The sequence below is a fragment of the Cupressus sempervirens genome, chromosome 4, assembly GCF_028749045.1.
Source record: "Cupressus sempervirens isolate cs-2001-9-10 chromosome 4, ASM2874904v1, whole genome shotgun sequence".
Classification (NCBI taxonomy): domain Eukaryota; kingdom Viridiplantae; phylum Streptophyta; class Pinopsida; order Cupressales; family Cupressaceae; genus Cupressus; species Cupressus sempervirens.
Genome location: NC_143121.1, coordinates 520,618,820 through 520,640,033, shown reverse-complemented (window position 1 = coordinate 520,640,033; position 21,214 = coordinate 520,618,820). Strand labels below are relative to the sequence as shown.

The 21,214-nt window shown below is 35.0% G+C and overlaps 1 protein-coding gene across 4 annotated transcripts in view; it reads left to right on the top strand.

The window, feature by feature from the left end:
• LOC149562223 (transcription factor jumonji (jmjC) domain-containing protein) overlaps nucleotides 1–6,690 on the top strand; it is a 152,478-nt gene extending 145,788 nt beyond the window's left edge. For all 4 annotated transcript variants that reach the window (XM_089825763.1, XM_089825761.1, XM_089825762.1 and 1 more), the window contains exons 30-33: nucleotides 697–792; nucleotides 895–990; nucleotides 1,093–1,355; nucleotides 5,382–6,690. In XM_089825763.1, coding sequence (XP_089681889.1) covers nucleotides 697–792; nucleotides 895–990; nucleotides 1,093–1,355; nucleotides 5,382–5,670 — 744 coding nt within the window. In that variant the 3' untranslated portion in view covers nucleotides 5,671–6,690. The remainder of the gene's footprint in view (nucleotides 1–696; nucleotides 793–894; nucleotides 991–1,092; nucleotides 1,356–5,381) is intronic.
• The last annotated feature ends 14,524 nt before the right edge of the window (nucleotides 6,691–21,214 follow it).

Below are 21,214 nucleotides of genomic sequence, written 5' to 3'. Positions count from 1 at the left end.
ACTCTTTCAATCTTTACTTCCATAGCTATTCCCACCTCTCTACTTCTTACCTCGCTGTTTTATCCATTTCAATCAGACCATGTTGTTTTAGGAAATGATAATGGGAGCTTTTTGTTTTGCTTCGTATAAGTTGTGCCATAAATGGGAAATGACCCATTTCAAAAGCAAATTCTACATTAGAACTACTGAGAACACAGACACACACATGTTCATAGAACACACACAGTTGGCACAGTTCTATTTTACAATAATGACATACAATATAAACTTTCTCAATATAAGGTATTCATTTCTGTCAAATGAACCCTCCTAAGGTCAACCAATGAAAGATAGATAAGGTTAATAGGAATGGATTTACATTGGTTGAATACAGTTGCTTGTATGTAACCACACATAGATAACAATAAAAAACAATATAGTAGTCAAAGTTTGACACATTTTTTCAATAATTCTTTTATTGAGAATATGCTTAAATTTATAAACAATGTAAACAAATCAGTATGATATAACATCATAAATAAATTGTTGTCTATGAATAATTTTAGTTTGTAAATTAATACTGTTGCTGCAACAATTATAACATCCATCACAATACTAATATTCTAATATCACATAAAATTTCTGGAAACCTAACTTCAAAAGATAGATTTTATAAGCTAAAAACTGAAGGCATCTGCATTCTCTTTTTTGTATCAGGGACTATGCATGCAGGTGTCTTCTAAAGATTACTATCTTCAAGAGATAATGAGAATAGAGCGCATAGCTTCTCAGTGGGCAGCAAAGGGAAAACAGGTTTTTGAAAAATTACATTTGGCGTCATTTTTATTATATCAATTACTGTACTGTAACAATATGTTTCATTGTGTTGTTAAATTTTGGCATCTATTTTGGTAGGTTGTGGCAGATCATGGAGCACTTGAATTGGACGAGGTATTCAAAGTTATTGCAGCAGGTGAAAGAATACCTGTTGATTTCAGGAAGGAGTTAGTGGTAAGATAACAACACATTCATTGAAGAAATCTCTCTGTCAGAAATGTATCCTAAGCATATGATGCATCAAAATAAAATCCTACAAATTATTGATATTTCCAGGCACTAAAGGTCCGTAGTGTGCTTTATTGCATTTGCCGAAAGCCTTATGATGAGGAGAGAGCAATGATAGCTTGTGATAGGTGCAATGAGTGGTATCATTTTGACTGTCTTTATCTTCAACAGCCAGTCAACAGTGGTGAAGAGTGTGAGCTTGTAGTACAACAGAAGTATGGATCAACAGGTGAATTTATCTGTCCGGTTTGTAAACCATCAGACAGGCAGGACAGTTCAAGTATTCACTTGAAGGTCGAGGATGATGACAGGTATTGTAATGGAGGTTTCTAAATTTTATTGTTTATTGCAGAATTGTTTTGGCCATTGCTTATACTGTTAAATAGCAGTAGTCTTTGTGAAGACTAGGTCCATCATATTTTTCCAATTTGTAGAGTGCTTCAACCCTTGTCCTAGATTTGTTTGATTCTATCTATTAGTTCAAAGTGTTTAGTTGTAGTAGTCATAGTTACTAACTTAAAAAAAATGATTTGTTCAGGAGGTCAAAAAATTTGAAGTTCTAGGATTTCAAAATTAATTCAATAAAACTTTGTAAGAATTAATTTTTAATGAATATGGACAAAACTACAGTGTTTGTTGGTCCAAAAAATTCAGGCATGCATGGATTTGGTAACTATGGTGGTAATACGATATGCAGATTTCCGAGATAAACAGCTTAGATTACAGTCAAAAGCCTTTCATGATTTGTATTTAAATCTTGCAGCACAATTCTTTTAATTCAATTTCAGAACGTGAAATTGAATGGCCATATGATAATATTCTAGCGCTATGGGTTCTCACAGAGAAAATGTTTACAACAGGTTTGAGATTTGATTTATGTGCAGAACTAAAGTTGATAAACTCAGTATTTCAGCAGCCAATGTCTTATTCCTATAGCATGCCAGAATTGCTTAACCTAGGTACATAAGAAGTTTATGAAAAGGTTAATGTTTTGCTTAGTGTCTAGTAGGAGGATTCTTTTTGTGTTCTTTGCAGTTGACATTTAATGCCTTGCAACAGGCTGGAGCTCAGCAAGTATAATTAGGTTAGCCTGTTTCCTATTTTCATGTATATTTAGCATTACACCTAGGAAGATGGGGAAAGGACACTTGCTGATGTAAGAAATGCAGTGCTTTGGCAGTCTCTGAATAAAAGTTAGAGCCAGTTATGATAGCCTCTATGAGGCCTTGCTCCTCCTCCCATTGCTTTTAGCTTTTGGTATTGCTGACATATAAACTACACTGCTCACACCTCTTGAGATTGACTCTGAGCTTGATACAGCCTCGTCCAATTCTTTTATCTTTTCTTGAAACCAACACAGTTTTGATTTAGTTCCAAACTTCCAATTGTCCATTTTGACTCCATTCCAAATAATATATATATTTTTTCATTATATTGTGTATTGATATTTTTCTCCTATATGTTGTGTCGTTTCTTAGGAATTATCAGAACCATACATTACATCTATTGTATCAGTCTCCTAAATTTCTTACATCAATGTAGGGAGTTTTCCTGTCTCTGACAATGACAAAAGCTAAATTCATTTTCCCATAAAATCACAATGAGAAGAGGTTGATGCTACTGTTAAGGGTTTCACAGACAGAAGCAGGATTTCTGAAGGAATGAAGGGTATTGAAAACGTAAGGTGGTCTAGTTAAAGAAAATATAAGATGACTGGCAGAATATATTTGTGTAATTTTACAAACAGAAGATATATTCAATGTTGGGTTTTATCAAAAGATGACAGCCCACACTTGAAGTGGACATGATTGATAAAAATTGAAGACATCAGATGGCTTAAAAATCCTTTTTTTAACTTCAAGTTCCCTCAAATTCAAATGGTAGACCCTGTCCCAATTGAGAAATATTAAAGTTGAATTGGAGATGTAAGCGAAAAAGGATATATAAACATCGGAGTGAAAATAAACTAAAAATTAAATCTAACAATCACATAAGCTGGGAGCTGCAGATCTATGGTCCTTGTTGGTCTGAAGGGTTTAATTTTTAGCCATTTAGCTTTCATTTGGAGTTTCAATTTTATATTAATGTCTATAATGGAAATACTTTACAGTTCTATATATTTTTGTATTCAGTTTGGATGTAATGGCCTGCGCTTTATATATCCTTTGGAACCTTATACACCAGACTTTTAGTCACTCTTACATTAAGACCTCTCTACATGTTAATCTGGTAAGAGCAAAATCTGTAGTTGTTTTTGCAAAAGGTACTTCAGCAGACATCAGTTATGTGCACTTTGTCTGCCAAAGAAAATGATGAAGTGCTATCTATATTATATAATCAACATGTTTGAAAATCATGCTGATCATATAATTGTTACTATACTGATCTTGCAAACGCATTCAATTCAGAGGTGCTGGCACTAATTATATTAACATGAAATCTGTTCCGATTTTCACGTTCCCCAAATCGCCATTTATGTGCCTAGAAATCCTAGAGTTTAGGCTGAGGAGATGCAAGAGCTATTCATGTTCTCTAGATATTGTTTGATGGTATGATAAATCAAATTTTGAATCACTGTTAGCACCGAGTCTTGAAATTTATGTGGTTTGTATATAATCTCAGGTAATGCATTATTGATTATTGATAATTTTTGTATGTTGTATAGTTCACTTATTTTTCCCAAATATTTTTGAAACTAATACTTTAGTAACCTTTCCCAGTCTCAAACATATGAAACTCGAAATCTCGTCTGTGGTTGAGCAAATAAGTATCCCATAATCAGTTAATAATATATCAGTTGTTTATAATATATATTGGTTTTACTGGAATGTGTAGCTTGCCACTGTAGATTCTGCACATTTTGAAACTGATTCTTGATCTGAATTCTGTTGGTTTGATTTGGTAAGTTATTTTCAATTTTAGTTGTTAGTGAATGAATCTTCTCAGCTTATGCCTTCTTTGGTCGTGTTTTGGGATAGATCCATGGAGATGTATTCCACCCATTTAGATGGTTTATTTCAAACTATTTCCTATTGCAATCATCTGGACTATATTTGTTGTATTGAATTAATGACATATTAGAGGCATATAGCGAAGTACCATATGCCCCTTCTCTGTGATTTCAGTCAGAATTCTTCCGAATTATTTCCTTTTGCATATGGTTTCATATTGCTCACATACTAGAGTCTACAAGGGAGTACAATATGTCATTTGTTGGTTAGTGGCTGCAATAAAATGACTGTAAAGTGTAAAGTGATGGTTTGGAACCTTCGATAATTAACACAAGGTTTTCATTTTGTCACTAGAACTGCTTTTATGGTTGTTCCATTTAGAAGTTGTTATCATCTCTTGCAATTGTCAAATGAATGCGTTTCACAGTTTCACTTCAAGCCAAAATAGGTCATATTGGTTACTGTGGGTCATAATAGGAATTAAAAATGTGTTTTCTTCTTAGAAAAATGCTTTAATTGCCAGGATTTTCCATCATACCTTTAGATTAATGTTGGCCTTGCCCAGGTATGTTCTGGTTTAGCCCAGGATCTGATTAGGTATCCCTGACAGAAAATCTGAGATGCCCAGGCAAGATCCTGGGTGAACCCGTAGGCTATCCCAAACAGAATTTTGCCCATTCAGACTGTCTGCACCAAATCGGGCTTCTTAGATAAAAGAGGATGCAGATATCTCCTAATAAAGGAGATTGATATAGTCAAAAAACTGCAGCTCATGACGTGTGATATTGAGAAGATTCGTGTTTTGACACTTTCCTGTTGTGATGGTTAAAAATTCAGCATAAACAACAGAGGAAAGTTCATTTCCCAAGCAAATCTGGAGACAAACAGAAGAAAACACACCCCTATTAGAACAAGATGCTTTTAGATAAGTCATTCTTTCCTTCCTTAGAAATGATTATTAAAAATAAAGTGTAACGAGCCTGTCTTGTTCATTTTTCACTCTGCAATACCGAGCTCCATTGGCCTATATCCATGTAGTTCTTATTTCCTGCTTAACAAGCTAATTTTAGATTGATGCATGAACTGTTTTGGGATTACATCAGAGGTATTCTCTAGATTTTGAATGTTTATATTGAAGAAGAGATATTCTAGTTTTCTGTCCCTCTTGATCTTTTGTTTTAGGAGCAGAGTCATATTAATTGGATTGATGATTATGTTATGCAAATTCAAGTCTGATTTGAAATCGGCAATTATCTGTCAATTGCAGTCTAGTTGACAGAATATCAGTGATTTGTTCCTTGTACCACTTTTAATCTCCCTTTTTAGAGATATATAAATATCTACAAATCAAATATGATAAATTGGACTCTTTTACTATGCAAACAGTGAATTCATATCAGAGGAGATTTCTCATGAAAGAGGAGGAGTTACTCCATCTTTTGAATTTACAAGAGGAAAGCGACGGAGCAGAATGACTGGGAAAGCTAGATCAAGCTTGCAGGAAAGAATAAAAGAAAACTTGGGTTCTAATTCTCTCGATGCAGCGTGCATGCTACCATCTGATGCCAAAATTGAAACTGATAACCCCTTGACAGCAACTGGGAGGCCTTGTAGAAGGACAGCTGGTCAACACAGCAAATTTGAAAGTTTTGTATTACTACCACATACAAGGTAGATTCATTTTTTTGACTTCCATTTATAATAAAATTTCCTCTCAGATTCAATAATTAACGAAATCCATGATGGCTCTCTGAAGTTGCATGTTGCTGACTGCTCTGCTGTCTAACCGTTCTGTATCATACTTCCCATGTTCACTTAAGAAGTTAGTCTTGTTAGTCTTGTTGTTGCCTTAATTGTACTACAACACAATGCAGAACAAACTGCAAGTTCGCAACATAGAATCAGATAGCTTCATATAATTTTCTTTGAGGTACATACCATGACCCTATCACATGGTTGCTTGTAATTGAATGACGTCAGAAGAGAAGTTTGACTAAATTTTTTCTGAGAAGGATATACCTTGTGATTAGAATATTGTAATAGCTTTTGCTCTTGTGCTTTATATTTGTGGTTGGGATCAAAGACGCTGGGAGGACGATGTAAGCTAAGTGGTAAGGGAATACCAAAACCTCAAGATGATGGAGGAATGTGAATGTGATTGAAAAGCTGCTACAAAATTTAGCTGCAAGTTGCCTTTCACACATGGATGTGGCACCTGAAACTGGTAGGCTGCTTCTACCTCCAGAAAGTTTTGGAAGTGCAGAATCAGTTCTTCCAGCAGTTTTGCAAAATATTGTCAATTGTGTGTTTTGTCTGGTCAGTATTTGAGATGCGGTGTTGTTGAAAAAGCGTACAGTTTTCCCATGAATGCCAAGACAGTCAATAAACATCATAAAAATGAAAATGATTTGATGTAATTCGTGTACTATTAATTCTAAACATCTCATCTTGTGGATAATATATTGATAGAATCTGTTAAACAATAAGTAGGAAACAGCCTGGGAAGTATGTCTAAGTTGAGGATGCTAACAGATACTTATATCTTCGATATTGCACAAGAGCAGTGCAGTTTATCTCAACATTCTTATTCATTATTTTGGGTGGAAATAAGCACCTTTCATGTTAATTTCATGATAAATGATGGTCTATTTACACACAGCAAAATTTTTATTAGTGCGATCTTTTTTATGTAAAACATGATTGCCTACCAAAACTGCCGTATTTTGACATGTGTGTGTACTATTTATAATATAAATATGTATATTTGAGTATAGACTTGCAACAACCACATAATGTAGAAAAATACATTATTCACATTTCTTTGCGTGCAACACAATTTATCTCTCGTCACAGTTTAAATATATCGATTTATGAAGCATGAGTTTGTGTTTGCAGAGTCGAGATGGCTTAATTGTTTATTAAGTTCCAGAATTTGTGCTTACTGACCGACTCTGTGAACTGCATTTATGATGGCTATGTATAAAGCTTAGTAAACCTTAAAACAGTAAGTTAAATTATAACCTTTGATCAAACATTTCCTTTTGCCTTGTGATCACTCTTCAAATCTTTTATCTTAAGAACTATACTAAATACAAAGAAGTTTCATTGGATGTTTGTCTTCTCATCGTTTGTCTTCGAGCCTGACATTACTTAACTAGTCACTTGAACTTAACGATTGCATTCCCTTATGCATTTTAGACCATCGAATGTTTTCTGATATATTATAACACAAGATGAAGTTAATGTTTTCGAAACATGCAATGACAAATTATTTTTAAAAATGATCTTTCAGTCTCTTATGGCGAGGCTCATTTTTTACTGAATATTACAGGTAAGATACAATCAGAAATCTAATGTATTTTCACAATTCCTTTTGTATTGAGCTCAATGATGAAGAGCACATACACCGACATAATTGTGAGAAGGGTAATAGTTGACAGTATTATTCATGATCGTTAGTATTGCTCTTGGTCACTTGCGCTAACCCCATTTCAATGCACCACTTGCTGTACTTTATTAAAAAAATTCGTCTCGCTCATACATAATCTGGAATCTTATTCATTGATATATATTAATGAAGTGAGTTTCCATTTTGTTTGACTGATATTTTACAAAATGTGTTTAAATTTGACATAATTCCTTCTAGATGCGGCTATCCTCCCTACAAATTGTACCATTGACTAAATTTCGAAAAAACGAAAACATAATTTTTTTTTTCGAAATTTTCAGCATTTGATCTTCATGATCTGTATGTTTTGTGATCAAACATAACAATTTTTTTGAAAAAAATTCGTTGTGTTTTCGTAAATTTGAAAAATAATCATGTTTGACTATTTTTTTTTTTTTCCTTTTCTTTCATACATTTTGTCTGGAGATTAGCCAATGCCATTTCTTCCTTAATCAAGGAGTCTCCTAGATTCATGGAGGATCCTAGAATCTTATTCATTAATATATGATGAAGAGAGTTTCCATTTTTATATCTGAAATTTAACAAAATGTGTTTAAATTTGACACAATTGCAGTTTTTTTGTTGTAATTTCTTCCTTGCTCAGGGATTCTCCTAGATTCGTGGACGATGTAATTTCAATTATGTACAAGAAAAATGGTGTTTTGTCTTGTATTATATTAGGAGTAAATTGTGGAGCTAGTAGCCCTATGATCATTGTAATATACTATTTATTTTTTAGCATTTATCAGAAATAGTAGGTTTAAATGAAATTATTCATAATAAATCTTAAAATTAAAATTTAAAGAGAAGAAATAAAAGAGAAATCAATTTGTGGAGTCTTGTAATTTTGTGCTACTTTTTTTCAGTAAACAACAATTGCTTATTTTAGCTCTTCCTTTTCCCTAGCTTACAACATGTCCTTGTGCGACTGTTTAGAGCAGGTCCCCTTGTGGTTGCTAAGCTTATTTTAGTTAGTAGTCACTGCTAAAGCTTATTTTAGCTAGCAGTCGTTGCTCAACATTTAAGCAACAATTTGAGGAACTAATGGCCTCATGATTGTTTATTTTTGTTGCTTATTTCTTAGCAGCCATCAAAATATAATATTTAAACTAGCAATCACACCTTATATTGCAATGGTGGGTATGTTGAAGATATATAGAGGGTGAAATAGATTTTTTTAAAAGTTTTTTTAGTTGTCAATATATTTGTGAAACTAATATGGTTATTTATGAGGATAGGTGTGAAAATAGTAGTGATAAGTACAAAACTCTAAACATAATCCAAATCCCATATAAGATAAGAACTTAAACTATAAATATAGTAACCCTAAACATAACATAAACATAAATCATTATCCAGGTCAATTATTATGAACTAAAATGGCGAGCGGAAAGAAAAATGTGAATTTCAGCAAACAAGTGAAATTTCCTAAACCCTACTCTAAGAACAACGCAGGAAGACATATTCAACGACACCCTCAGACCCCCAAACAATCTGGCATAGATTCACATTACCCTTGAATCCAGAGCAGGGAAAAAGATTATGGGTGCTCGAGTGCAAAGTGGATTAATAGCTCAGATTACTATGCTCCGTTGGTGGATCTGCAAATGGAGAGGACGAAGAACACGATAGTAAAATTCGGTCGAGATATGACATCCAAAATATTTTCGGTATCTAGCTTAGATAAACAGCTTACAGTGTTCAACTCCACTAAGTATGCGAGTCATAATCAGAATCCTCCTTGCTTTGGGCAAGAGGGCTTCGCTCACACTCAGCAACTCGATATTTCATCTCATTCGTTGATCCGCCCTTCTTCGTTTTCATCTCCTCCATGCATTCCCCCTCATCACAGAGTAATCGAACATTCGCATCCAAACCCTAAATCGCTTGATCACCCTACAACAGCTTCCGAAGACACAGTGCTCATCATCAACGATCAAGACAGTGAAGAGCAATGGGAAGAATGTCAAGAAGTAGGCATTTTCGCCTATTGGAATGGCCCCATAGGTGATATGCATAAATTGATCGACTGGTTTGAGGAGTTTTGTGGCACCCAGGTATGTATTTCTAAATTTTCTGATAGAATTCTCTTTTTTCATTGCTATGATGAATTAGTTAAAAAGGATTTTCTTAGGGCCTCCAACTGTATGTTTAGAGGTCATGCTATTTACTTCTTTGATTGGATTACTAATTGCAATGAATGTGAACTAGATTTTACAATTCCTTCTTGGTTTGTAGTTAATTCCTTCTTATCTTATCTTATCTTATCTTATCTACCTCCAAAATTAAAGCATATTAGCATTGTAAAAAGGATTGGTAGATCATTAGGAAATCTTATTGGATTGGATATGGCATTTGAAAAAAGCAATAATGTTAAGACTCCTAATTAGTTGTCAAATTAACAAATCCAAAAAACAAGCACTTAAAACTCATCACAAATAGATCCAAATATGATATAGAATTTCTCGAGTATGAGGGCAGAATTTCGGATATTATAAGACTTGATGATGAAAGAAGGCAATCTTTCAACATGCTGTCAAAAACATTAGATCTTAGCAAATTGTTACCTCTAATCAGAAGAAGACATCTCAAGATGCTTCATGAAGATCAAGTTTCAGGGGATTGCTTCATAAGAATTGGTTCAGAATCGATTGATATGGAAGATCACAAGACATGGCAAAAGGCTAGGTGCCACCAGGATAGTTCAGACAAATCAGCAATCAATGAGGATGGGTATCCTCAATCTGATAAGAACTTTCTTGAAACCAATGGCAAACCCTATCAACAATTTGCTATTGGAGATAAGGATAAAACCATCAAAACCTCAAGTAGATCCAGGTTGCAAAGCATCATTGTGGATAACAAGAAACAGAGAAAGAAAGAAAAGTAAAAGAAGGAAGAGTAGAGACATAAAAAATTAGGTATCATAGGAATAGGGATCTTTGGACATAAGGGAGGCTTCTCTTAAGACTATCTCAGCTAGTCAAAAGAAATCAGAGGAGATATCCACTGAGAAAGGTGCAAAAGAGAAGTTTCATCAGACATCCGAAGATATAGATCTGGAAGTGACCCCAGGTCTCCATCAAGCAGATGTTCCAAAAGTTAATTAAGAAGAACAATTAGTGGAGCTTGAGAATCTCATGTTTACTTCTTGTAAAGTAAACAAAGAGGAAGAGTCCCAAGAGGAAATAGTCACACTGGAACCTAATCAACCCAAGTTGTCTGACAGCAATTTGGATACCCCTGTCAAAAATAACAAGTTCTGGCAAACTCCAGTTGCAATAGGTAGTTCTCCATTCACACCTATCAACAGGAACCAGGATAAGGAAAGGGACAATGAGCAAGCAAACAACCTACCAATTAAAGAACTTCAAGAATTTCTGAACAAGGATAGCCATTTGGATCCAACAAATGTTGAACTAGACATGGCAGAAGCAGTAGATGTCAATCTTCATCAGCTCATTGATGAACTAGTTCAAGTTTTTAGTGATGACATAATTGACAAAACCTCGGCAGCTCAGACAGAAGAACTTATTTAGAGGATCCTCAAATTAGGTGGGAACAATTACTCTTGTGAAGATCTCAGAAGAGACATTAAATATAGAACTAGAGGACATTTATGCGAATCAATCCCAGTGGGCAATTTCAGATCCATTCACATGGCAAAATTGCAGTGGTAATATTAAGGATAGTAAATTGGGTCATGTCTCAGAGTTTGATAAGCAATTTGTTCTCTCTAATAAGATTAATTCAGAAGTTGATTTTAAGGAACATGAATAGACTCCAGCAGAGAAGATTGATATAGTTCAAGAGGCAGATGCTAACCTAGAGCAGCTAGGTATTTATGTCTCAAGAAGGGCTCAAATCCTTTAGTTGTGGCAAAGTAAAGGGCAAAAGAGGAAGAAGATCACTAAGGGAGCTTAGGGAAGCAGATGGTCTCAGCAAGGAACAATAGATGATAGATCGAATTTTCAACAATGGGAAGGGGAAGAGCCTTCCCGATTAGGTATGAAGATCACTACTTGGAATGGTAGGGGTCTCAACACCCCTATCAGAAAGAGGTTATTAAAACATAACCTCAAATCCTTTAACTCTGATATTGTTCTAATTCAAGAAACTAAATTAAATGCAATAGAAGTAGCTAAAATAAATAGGATGCTAGGTGTGTGGTATTCTGTGTTTCAAGAATCTTCAGGGGCATTTGGGGGTCTAGGTATCCTCTGGGACCCTAGGAAGGTCAACATTAGTATACTCCACTGTACTAACAACTAGATTAGTGGTAATGTTCAAAGTTTAAAATCAGACCTTAAATTCACATTCATTAATGTTTATGGCCCGATTAACAATTTTCATAAAAAACTAGTTTGGAATGACATTGGTCAATTTATGAATAAAAATGATAACAATCTATTTTTACTAGGAGGTGATTTTAACACAATCTTAGATATCAATGAAAAGGTAGGAGGCATTCAGATGTTATCACAAGCATCTAAAGACTTTAAAGAGTGGTGCACATTTCATAATTTGATTGACACCCCAACTAATAATGGCACATACACATGGAACAATAGGAGAAAGGACTTTGCTTATATTGTAGAAAAACTCGACAGGTTTATGATAAAAGGAGATTTGGATGTAAACAATTTGAACATTCAGTCTTCTATTCTGCCTATAGCAGGGTCTAACCACTTCTTGCTCAGATTCGAATTTTTTGAGCCCCTCAAACTAGCTAGGAATCCATTTAAGTGCGATAAAATGTGGTTCTTAGTGCCTAACTTCATCAATAACATTAAATTATGGTGGGCTCAAGACAGTTGTGAAGGCTCAAAAATGTTTGTCTTTGTCAACAAATTGAGAATGCTTAAAGAACGTATCCTTAGGTGGAACAAAGAGCATTTCAATAACATATTCAAAGAAAAATTGGATATAGAAAATCAATTAAAAGATCTGAATTCTGAAGTTATTAGCAAGGGCATGAATAATGTAAGTTATCTTTTAGAAAAAGAATTGTTAGCCAAGCAAGAAGACATCATCTCCAAAGAAGAGATGTTCTGGAGACAAAAATCTCGAGAAAGATGGCTAGCAAAAGGGGATCGCAACACCAAATTTTTTCACAACTCCACATTATATAATAGAGCTAAGAGCAGAATTACAAGTGTTAAAAATCATCAAGGTGTTCTAACCGATAAACCAAGAGAAATAGTGGATACCTTTGTTAAACATTTCTAGAACTTATTAAATAACCATGAGGGTTCTAACAGAACAACACAAACAAATCTACTGAAAGGCATTCCTAAAGTTGTAACTCAAGAAGATAATAAAAGTCTAAACAAATCGATCACCTTAGAAGAAGTCAAGAAGGTGGTATTCGATATGAACCTGAATAAATCCCTAGGCTCGGACAATTTCCAAGCATTCTTCTTCCAAAAATGTTGGGACATTATAGGTGCTGATCTATGGAAAGCAATTGAAGCATCTAGAAATGGAGGTTATCTTCTTTCAGAAATCAACCATTCATTTATCACATTGATTCCAAAAAAGTCTGACCCTGAATCCCCAGGTGATTTTAGACCAATTGCCTTGTGCAAGACAGTATACAAAGTTTTCTCCAAGGTACTAGCAAACAGACTAAAATAGATCCTTCCTAAAATTATCTCGGAAGAACAAACTAGATTCATGCTGGGTAGATCTATTCTTGATGGAATCACAACCATTCAAGAAACCATTCATTCTGCATGCTCGAACAAAGAAGCCTGTATGCTCATGAAACTGGACATCCAAAAAGCATATGATATGGTTGACTAGAGGTTCTTATGTAAGACATTAGAAGCCTTTGGGTTTTCCCATCAGCGGATTAATCTAATTTTTCTAATCAATGGAACGCTAGAAGGCTTTTTCGATATTTCTAGAGGTATCCGACAGGGGGACTCGCTGTCCCCCTCCCTTTTCATTATCATGGTAGAAGCCTTTGGGAGAGCAATAACAGACACATATAACAAACAAAGGATCTCAAGTACTATTATCACCAAAAATTTGCCTAACATAACCCACCAATAATTTGTTGATGACACTATTCTACCTTGCAAAAGTTTGGTTTCAGAAGCATGCTCTCGTAAAGGCGTCATAAATATGTATATGGAAGCTTCGGGACCAAAGGTTAATGAAAACAAATCTGAAATTTTCTTCATTAATACTAAGCCAGATTTAGAGCAACAAATATGCACAGTAATGGGTTTCAAGAAAGGAACCTTTCCTTGCAAATATCTCGGTATTGCCCTAGAAAAAGGGACAAGATCTAGCAAGATCTAGCAAGGTCTGGGTAATCATGGCCTTTCTTCATTAATACTAAGCCAGATTTAGAGCAACAAATATGCACAGTAATGGGTTTCAAGAAAGGAGCCTTTCCTTGCAAATATCTCGGTATTGCCCTAGAAAAGTTTTCCCATCAGCGGATTAATCTAATTTTTCTAATCAATGGAACACTAGAAGGCTTTTTCGATATTTCTAGAGGTATCCGACAGGGGGACTCGCTGTCCCCCTCCCTTTTCATTATCATGGTAGAAGCCTTTGGGAGAGCAATAACAGACACATATAACAAACAAAGGATCTCAAGTACTATTATCACCAAAAATTTGCCTAACATAACCCACCAATAATTTGTTGATGACACTATTCTACCTTGCAAAAGTTTGGTTTCAGAAGCATGCTCTCGTAAAGGCGTCATAAATATGTATATGGAAGCTTCGGGACCAAAGGTTAATGAAAACAAATCTGAAATTTTCTTCATTAATACTAAGCCAGATTTAGAGCAACAAATATGCACAGTAATGGGTTTCAAGAAAGGAGCCTTTCCTTGCAAATATCTCGGTATTGCCCTAGAAAAAGGGACAAGATCTAGCAAGGTCTGGGTAAACACTTTAGAAAAGTTGGATTCCATGCTCTACAGTTGGAAGGACATGTGGCTATCTGAGGCCGAGAAATGCACTAAGATCCGAGCAGTCTTATTAGCTATTCCAACTTTCCCTCTATCATGCCTCCCACTCTCTAAGCAGAATCTCCGAAAATTTGAGTCCAAAATGCAGAATTTTCTTTGGATCGGGAAGAGGAAAACAAACTGGCCCTCATCAAATGGGATAGCATTTGTAAACCTAAAGATTTAGGTGGTTTAGGGATCAAGAACCTGCAGTGGCAAAATGAAGCCCTAGGGGCGAAACTTGTTTGGTGCCTTTATAATGAAAGAAATCATAAATGGGCTAAGATTCTCTATAACAAATATCTTAATGCGGACGATCCACTCTTGATTTTTAGAGTAATCAATCGACCTAAAGGGTCAAAAGGTTGGAATTTCATGTTAAGATGCCGTAAGCTAATCTGTAGTTTCTTAACCTGGGATGTGGGTATGGGTGATGAGGCCCTTTTTTTTGGAAGACTCCTGGGATGGAAAATCTCCTCTCTCACTCAACAATACCACTCTGGACCTCAAAAATAGATTGTCTAATCTATGGGGTAACAAAGTCAAGGACTATAAGACTTTAGTATATATAGATGGATCCCCTAAATGGACATGGAAATCTCTGAATGGTTTGGGATTTGAAGTTGAGTTGGTTAAAATTTTTGAGAAGATACTAGAAGGCAAAAAACCTAAGCAATTTGATAAGAAAGACACTTTAATTTGTGCAGCTTCCAATGATAGGAAATATAATGTTAAAAATGGATACAAGGCCATTGTAGAATCTCACAAACCGGAAATGGTGGATATCCCATTAAAGCTGTGTTGGGATTCCTCTTGTCTCCCAAAAGTTGGTTTCTTCCTATGGTTAGCATTTCAAAATAGGATTCTAACCATGGACAGGTTATCCATACTAGGTATTCAGGGTCCTTCCAGGTGTGTTCTTTGCAAACTTAGTACCAAAGACACAAACCATCTTCTGTTCAATTGCCCTTATTCCCAAAGTTGTTGGGAGTAGCTTAGGCGGATACTGGGTTGGTCTACCCCCTTCCCAAAATCTTTGTCCAACCTGCTTAAAGGCTGGCCCACAACTCTGGTAAAGGGTGTTTATAGCAAGCTGTGGAATGTCTCTCCTTCAATCTTAGTTTGGGAAATCTGGAAGGAAAGAAACCGTCACATTTTTTGAAATATGGAATTCAACCTTGAAGATCTTATTGACAAAATAGAAGCTAGTATTATGGAAACCACCAACTCTCATTTAAGAAATATGTAGCTGGAGGAAGGTTCCTTCTCAAGTTGGGATGGGCTAGTGAAAAAACTATGGCCTAACTTGATCAATCCCCCCTATTCTATATGAAAAAATAATAAAGAGGCAAGGAAAAACTGCAGATGGAAACCGCCACCCATTGGCTGGGTTAAGTTGAATTTTGACAGAGCTGCTCGTGGTAACCTGGGTATAGCTGGCATCAAATGTATCATAAATAATGATGTTGGGTGTTGGATAGCTAAAAATGCCATGTCTATCAATCCTACCTCCAACAACCTAGCAGAACTTGAAGCTCTTCATCAAGGCATTCTTCTATGTATCAAGCTTAAATTTACCAAAGTCATCATCAAAGGAGACTCCCAAATAATCCTAAATGCTATAAAAAAACGGTCCATCCCTAATTGGGTTCTCAATTCCCAACTAGAGGAGGTCCTAGCTTTAATAGATAAGCTAGAAGATTATAGGATTTGACATATCTATAGGGAAGTTAATCAACTTTCGAACTAGCTAGCAAACTCGAGAGTGGATGGAGTCAATTCATTGATATTCAACGATGGCTTCTCTCTATCCCTCTAATTTTGTGGTCTCTATGTTTTTATTTTTTATTTTTCTTTTATTTTCCCTTTACTTTATGATTTATATGATTAATATTTAGATGGGTAGATCCTTGTCTATGTCATGTTCCCACCCTTTTTACATTCGGCCGGTAGCCTATGTTACATTTTATCCCATGTTTAATCTTTATTCACATTTGGCTACCCATGATAGCATGTGTGTTTAAAGTATATATCACATATGAGTGTTGTCCTCCACTCAACTCCATCATTTAATCGACAACCATAGTTTATAGGCATTTCTGAGTACTGAGTAATCATGGCCTTTCTAAAGGATCTTCGCGTGTCATGGTACTCTACTATTAAGTGCTAACTAATGATCTCAACCTTGTGACATCACACCAGTGGTATCCATGATTAGATGCTTCCAACTACTATTTCTAGGTGTCTACTCCAGCTTCCTTCATTTCCATTCTTGTCGATTACCATGGAGTCAAACATTTATTTATTCCATGCTACCAAGAGTCGAACCATGGTGTTTTGTGGGGCAGTGAAACTGGAGAGGTAGAATAGACTTCTGTATCCTGTGGATGATATGTCTCGAATCGCAATTAGTTGAGCATTGGGGGAAGGAGATTTTGATTATCATTACACATGGCGAACCAATAGTAATATCATTGGGTCTTTTATAAGTAGCCTGGTAAGAGCCAAAGTGGAGGCTAGTGATATCTTTATGCCGTGATCTTTTTGTCCCAACCTGGAGAACGGGCTTGGAAAAAGAGGTGTATAGCATTGACAACAAGTTTAGGATCCCCTTACCAGAGAAATACATGAATTTTCCCCTGGGTCATCCAGATTTAGCAACTGTCTATCACTGCCCTTCCTTGGTTATACGCGAGGGCTTTGCATTCCATCGTGAGTGGCCTAAAATGGAGGCTAGTCTGCACTTTCTTCTTAGGTGGCACAATATCATTGAGAACAAGGATTGGCTTCTCAACTACCTTCATATTTTCAACGCATATATTCAGCCAGGGGTGACATTTGACAATCTCGACGACCTGAACTTTTGTACTCCTAATGCAAAAAAAGACAATAGAGCGAAGGTTGATTTCGATTTTCCACCCAATTACTATGTGGAGCAGCCCAATGACATCCCTGAAGTGATTATGGTCTACTGGAAGAAAGGAAGAGGCCTAGTGTGACTAAGGGGAGCTTGCTTTGATTAGGGTTAGTATTCTAGGGTTGTATAGTTAAGCCACTTAGATGGTGATTTTGTTAGTATACTAAAGTCTTTGCGACACGACTAGATCTTATGTATAAATCCTAAGTATGAGTTTTTGTTTCACTCATCTTAAAACTTAAGACTCTATCATATGTATCTCTATGTTCAATATTATATAGTATTCGGTACTTTGAGTATGCCCTGCTTCTATCTAAAGGTTTTGCAAGCTTTATGCATGTATTCTTGTTCTTTAGATTAAATATCTATCAACTCAATTATGTTTGGTTGTAAAATTTTGGTTGGATGGTTTACTTTAGTAGGGTTTTGGAAATGGTTTGGTAATCTACATATTACTTTTTGTTTTAGTTCATTTTAATTCAAAGTCAAATTAGCGAAGGCTTCACTCATTACGAGGATTCATTTTCGATCCAAGGAGGTCTCGTTTTGCCAAGACTGCTTCCTTCTCCACTTTCAGTTGCTATTATATAATGTGGATTAGATATGTTTGAGTGTTTCTTTGTCAAGCCCTTGGTTTCGAGATCTGTTGTGGGATTATTGAACTCTCAAATTTGATTGATGTATCTTCATAAGTATTTCCCTACCTCACTATCAGATTGCTTTGCTACATGTAGTTTAGTATGGTCTTTAAATGATGTTTTTGTTTAGCTATTCATTTTTTCTCTGCGAATGGAGCATTGGTTTCCATTCTCACGAAGAAGTAATAAAGATTAAATTTCTTTTAATACAATATAGATTAGTGTTCTGGAATTAAAATATGGAGTAGAGTTGTTGCTCTGTTATGGAATCTATGATATCTGTTCATAGTCTCAAATTATCTATATTAAATTTAGGGCATGAAACAAATAATCTTCACAGAATCATTTTTTTCTTCTTATAGCATGCAATGTGAGTGATTTATTGGATTAAGCTCTCCTCTGTACCTTGAGGGTCATGAAGGTTACAGGCTATGATGGTCTTGACATTATCTCATTTTCTGATTATGGCTTAGATACGCCTTTTTTTAGCAGCTTTTGATACAAACTCTGGTTATTTCTATTCATGGCGTAGTTGAATTGATAATTTATATGACCTCTCTCTTATGGTCATGAGGCTCTCTGGTGTTTAGCTGGGTACGTGGATTAAGGTTTGGATAGTAAGACTCTTCGCAATTGCTTCTACTTTTATCTGTCAATGATGCTTTCTTTTCTAATCTGATTAGTGATCTTTTAGCTTCTATTATCTGATTTTTAGGGATCCCTAACTTTTTAGTTAAAATATGCATGTTTAGCTCTGATGACTTCCCTTGGGATTGATTGATTAGGATAGTTTCAATACTAAGTTGCAATAATTTCTAGACAATGTCTCTTTTTAGAATATTCCTTGTTCTCTTTTAGCTTTTTAGTAGGATATATAATGTTGCTCCTGTTTTGATTTTTTCTTAAGGTACTAACTTATGAAATAGGTTATTATACTTTATCACAAAAGTGAAACTAATCCCCTCTGGATATAAGGTTGGTGGGTTAATTTATGTTGGCTTTTCTTTGCTCTATTCTATCAATTGCTCAAAGATGATTAGGAAAATGTGAGAATGGCATGAGTAGGATATCTACAAATAGGTGGTTCTCATATCTCAATGGCATAAGTTAATTAATGTATTGATAAACAAGACTCTGTCTCTATTTCTCTTCAGGGGTATGCCCCTGCTCACAATGTAAATTATTTTTTAATGATTTTATTGGGGTATGCCCCTTTTAAAATGTAATAATATAGAACGTTTGTCTTGGGCTAGACTGGAGGTTTTCTTCTCCATTCTTTCCTACCAATGCCCGTTTGAACAGAGTTGAGCTATTATAACTCTTTTTTAAATTAATAAAATTAATCAAGGCGTTGGTTGTTTATCGATATAAAAAAAAACCTAAATCATTATCCCAACCTAACCCTATATAATACCAACTTTAACCGAAAAACTAATTATATTCCTAAAACTAACCTCAACCCTGATAAATGAAATGATAAATAAAGACTTAGAAATATATTATGTAACAACCATTAATTTTATTTTTCCCTTCGTATATTTTTTAATTTCCCAAATAACTAAAATAACTTTAAAGAAATCTATCAAACTCAAATATTAATAAGAAAGTAATTTATAAATGAATTTGAATAAGAAATTAATTTATTGAATGTAAGTATAATTTCATTCTAGATTAAATATTAGAAGTTAAAAAAAAAATGAAGTATACTAATATATTGAGTCATATGTTTTGTTTTTTTTTTTACAGTGATAAGAGATTTATGTAAAATTTGTAACATGGTGTTTTGTAACATAAATATTAAAAGAAAGTTTGGAAACCCAAAGTTTCTCATCCAAAAGAGAAAAAGAAAAATGTGGACTTAATAGCTCAACATGCTGAGGTGGAAAAAGTTATTGAGAACATTCATGAGCAATTGAAAAGGAGGTGAAAAAGGCTAAAATCCAGCAAAAGAAAGTTTGGAAACCCAAAGTTTCTCATCCAAAAGAGCAAAAGAAAAATGTGGACTTAATAGCTCAACATGCTGAGGCGGAAAAAGTTATTGAGAACATTCATGAGCAAGGGAATGTTTCTGAGCTGGATATTGAGGGAGTTAATATTGAAAAAGAAGGGAATGGATCTCAGCTTAAATCCATGGTGCCTGAACAAAGTATAGATGATCTGGCTGATTTAACAAAACAAATTGTTATTTACAAAAAGATGGAAGATCGGTGGGAATATGTAGATGAGAAGATCTTGCTTGAGGAGGGCGAAATCTTGGTTGAATTTGAAACCCAACCCGAGGAGGGAGATTTACATTGCTCCCTACCCAGGGAGATTCAAGTGTTTGACTCATTAAGTTATCAGGATGATTTTGATACTTCTAGAGATGATCCTCTAATCCTAGAAGTTTCAAAGGAAAAGGGAGTAAACTCAAAGCTTAAACCAAATCAAAGGGAAAAGGCTGAAAAAAAGAGCAATTTAGTTGTGAAGGGGGTAGAGACTAGAAGCAATAAAATAGATCAGCAAACCAAAGCGAAACCACAGACATCTACCCCGAAATTTTTTGAAAATCGAGTGGATCAACAACTCAAGGTGAAACCAAATGTTGGCACCCTAGGCCATCTAGGTAGAAGAACCTCTAAGAAAACCAGAGAGTTAGAGAGTATGCAGAATATTGCCGATGGTAGGCAAGCAACTATTTTGGATTTTACCCCTAAAAGATAGAAATGAAAATTATTTCTTGAAATATTAGGGGGCTGAATAGTGTCCATAAACTAGACGTAGTTAGGAATTATGTTAGAGAATAGAAGCCAGATTTCCTTCTTTTGCAAGAAACAAAGATGGATAAAGAGAAAGCTGAGCAGATAAAAACCTTTAAAAATTATTCAATTAATGCTAGTAGTTCAGAGGGTGCTTCAGGGGGAACTTTGATGTTATGGAAGAAGAATTGTTACTCTGGAACAATTCTGTTTGCCAGTAAATATCTTATGATAGCCAATATTTCTAGTGTTGACCAAAAGGAGGGTTGGTATATTGTTAATATATATGCTCCCAACATCAAGAACTTAAGGAAAAAGGTTTGGGATGCTATCTCCAATATTAAAAATAATGATTATTCTAGACGATGGATAATTATGGGAGATTTTAATGTTCCTCTCTATGATCATGAAAAAATGGGAGGTAATGCTACCTAGTTGGAGGGGAGATTGGACCTTATGGAGTTTATAAACAAAGAGGGTTTGATGGATATGGATCTTCAAGGAA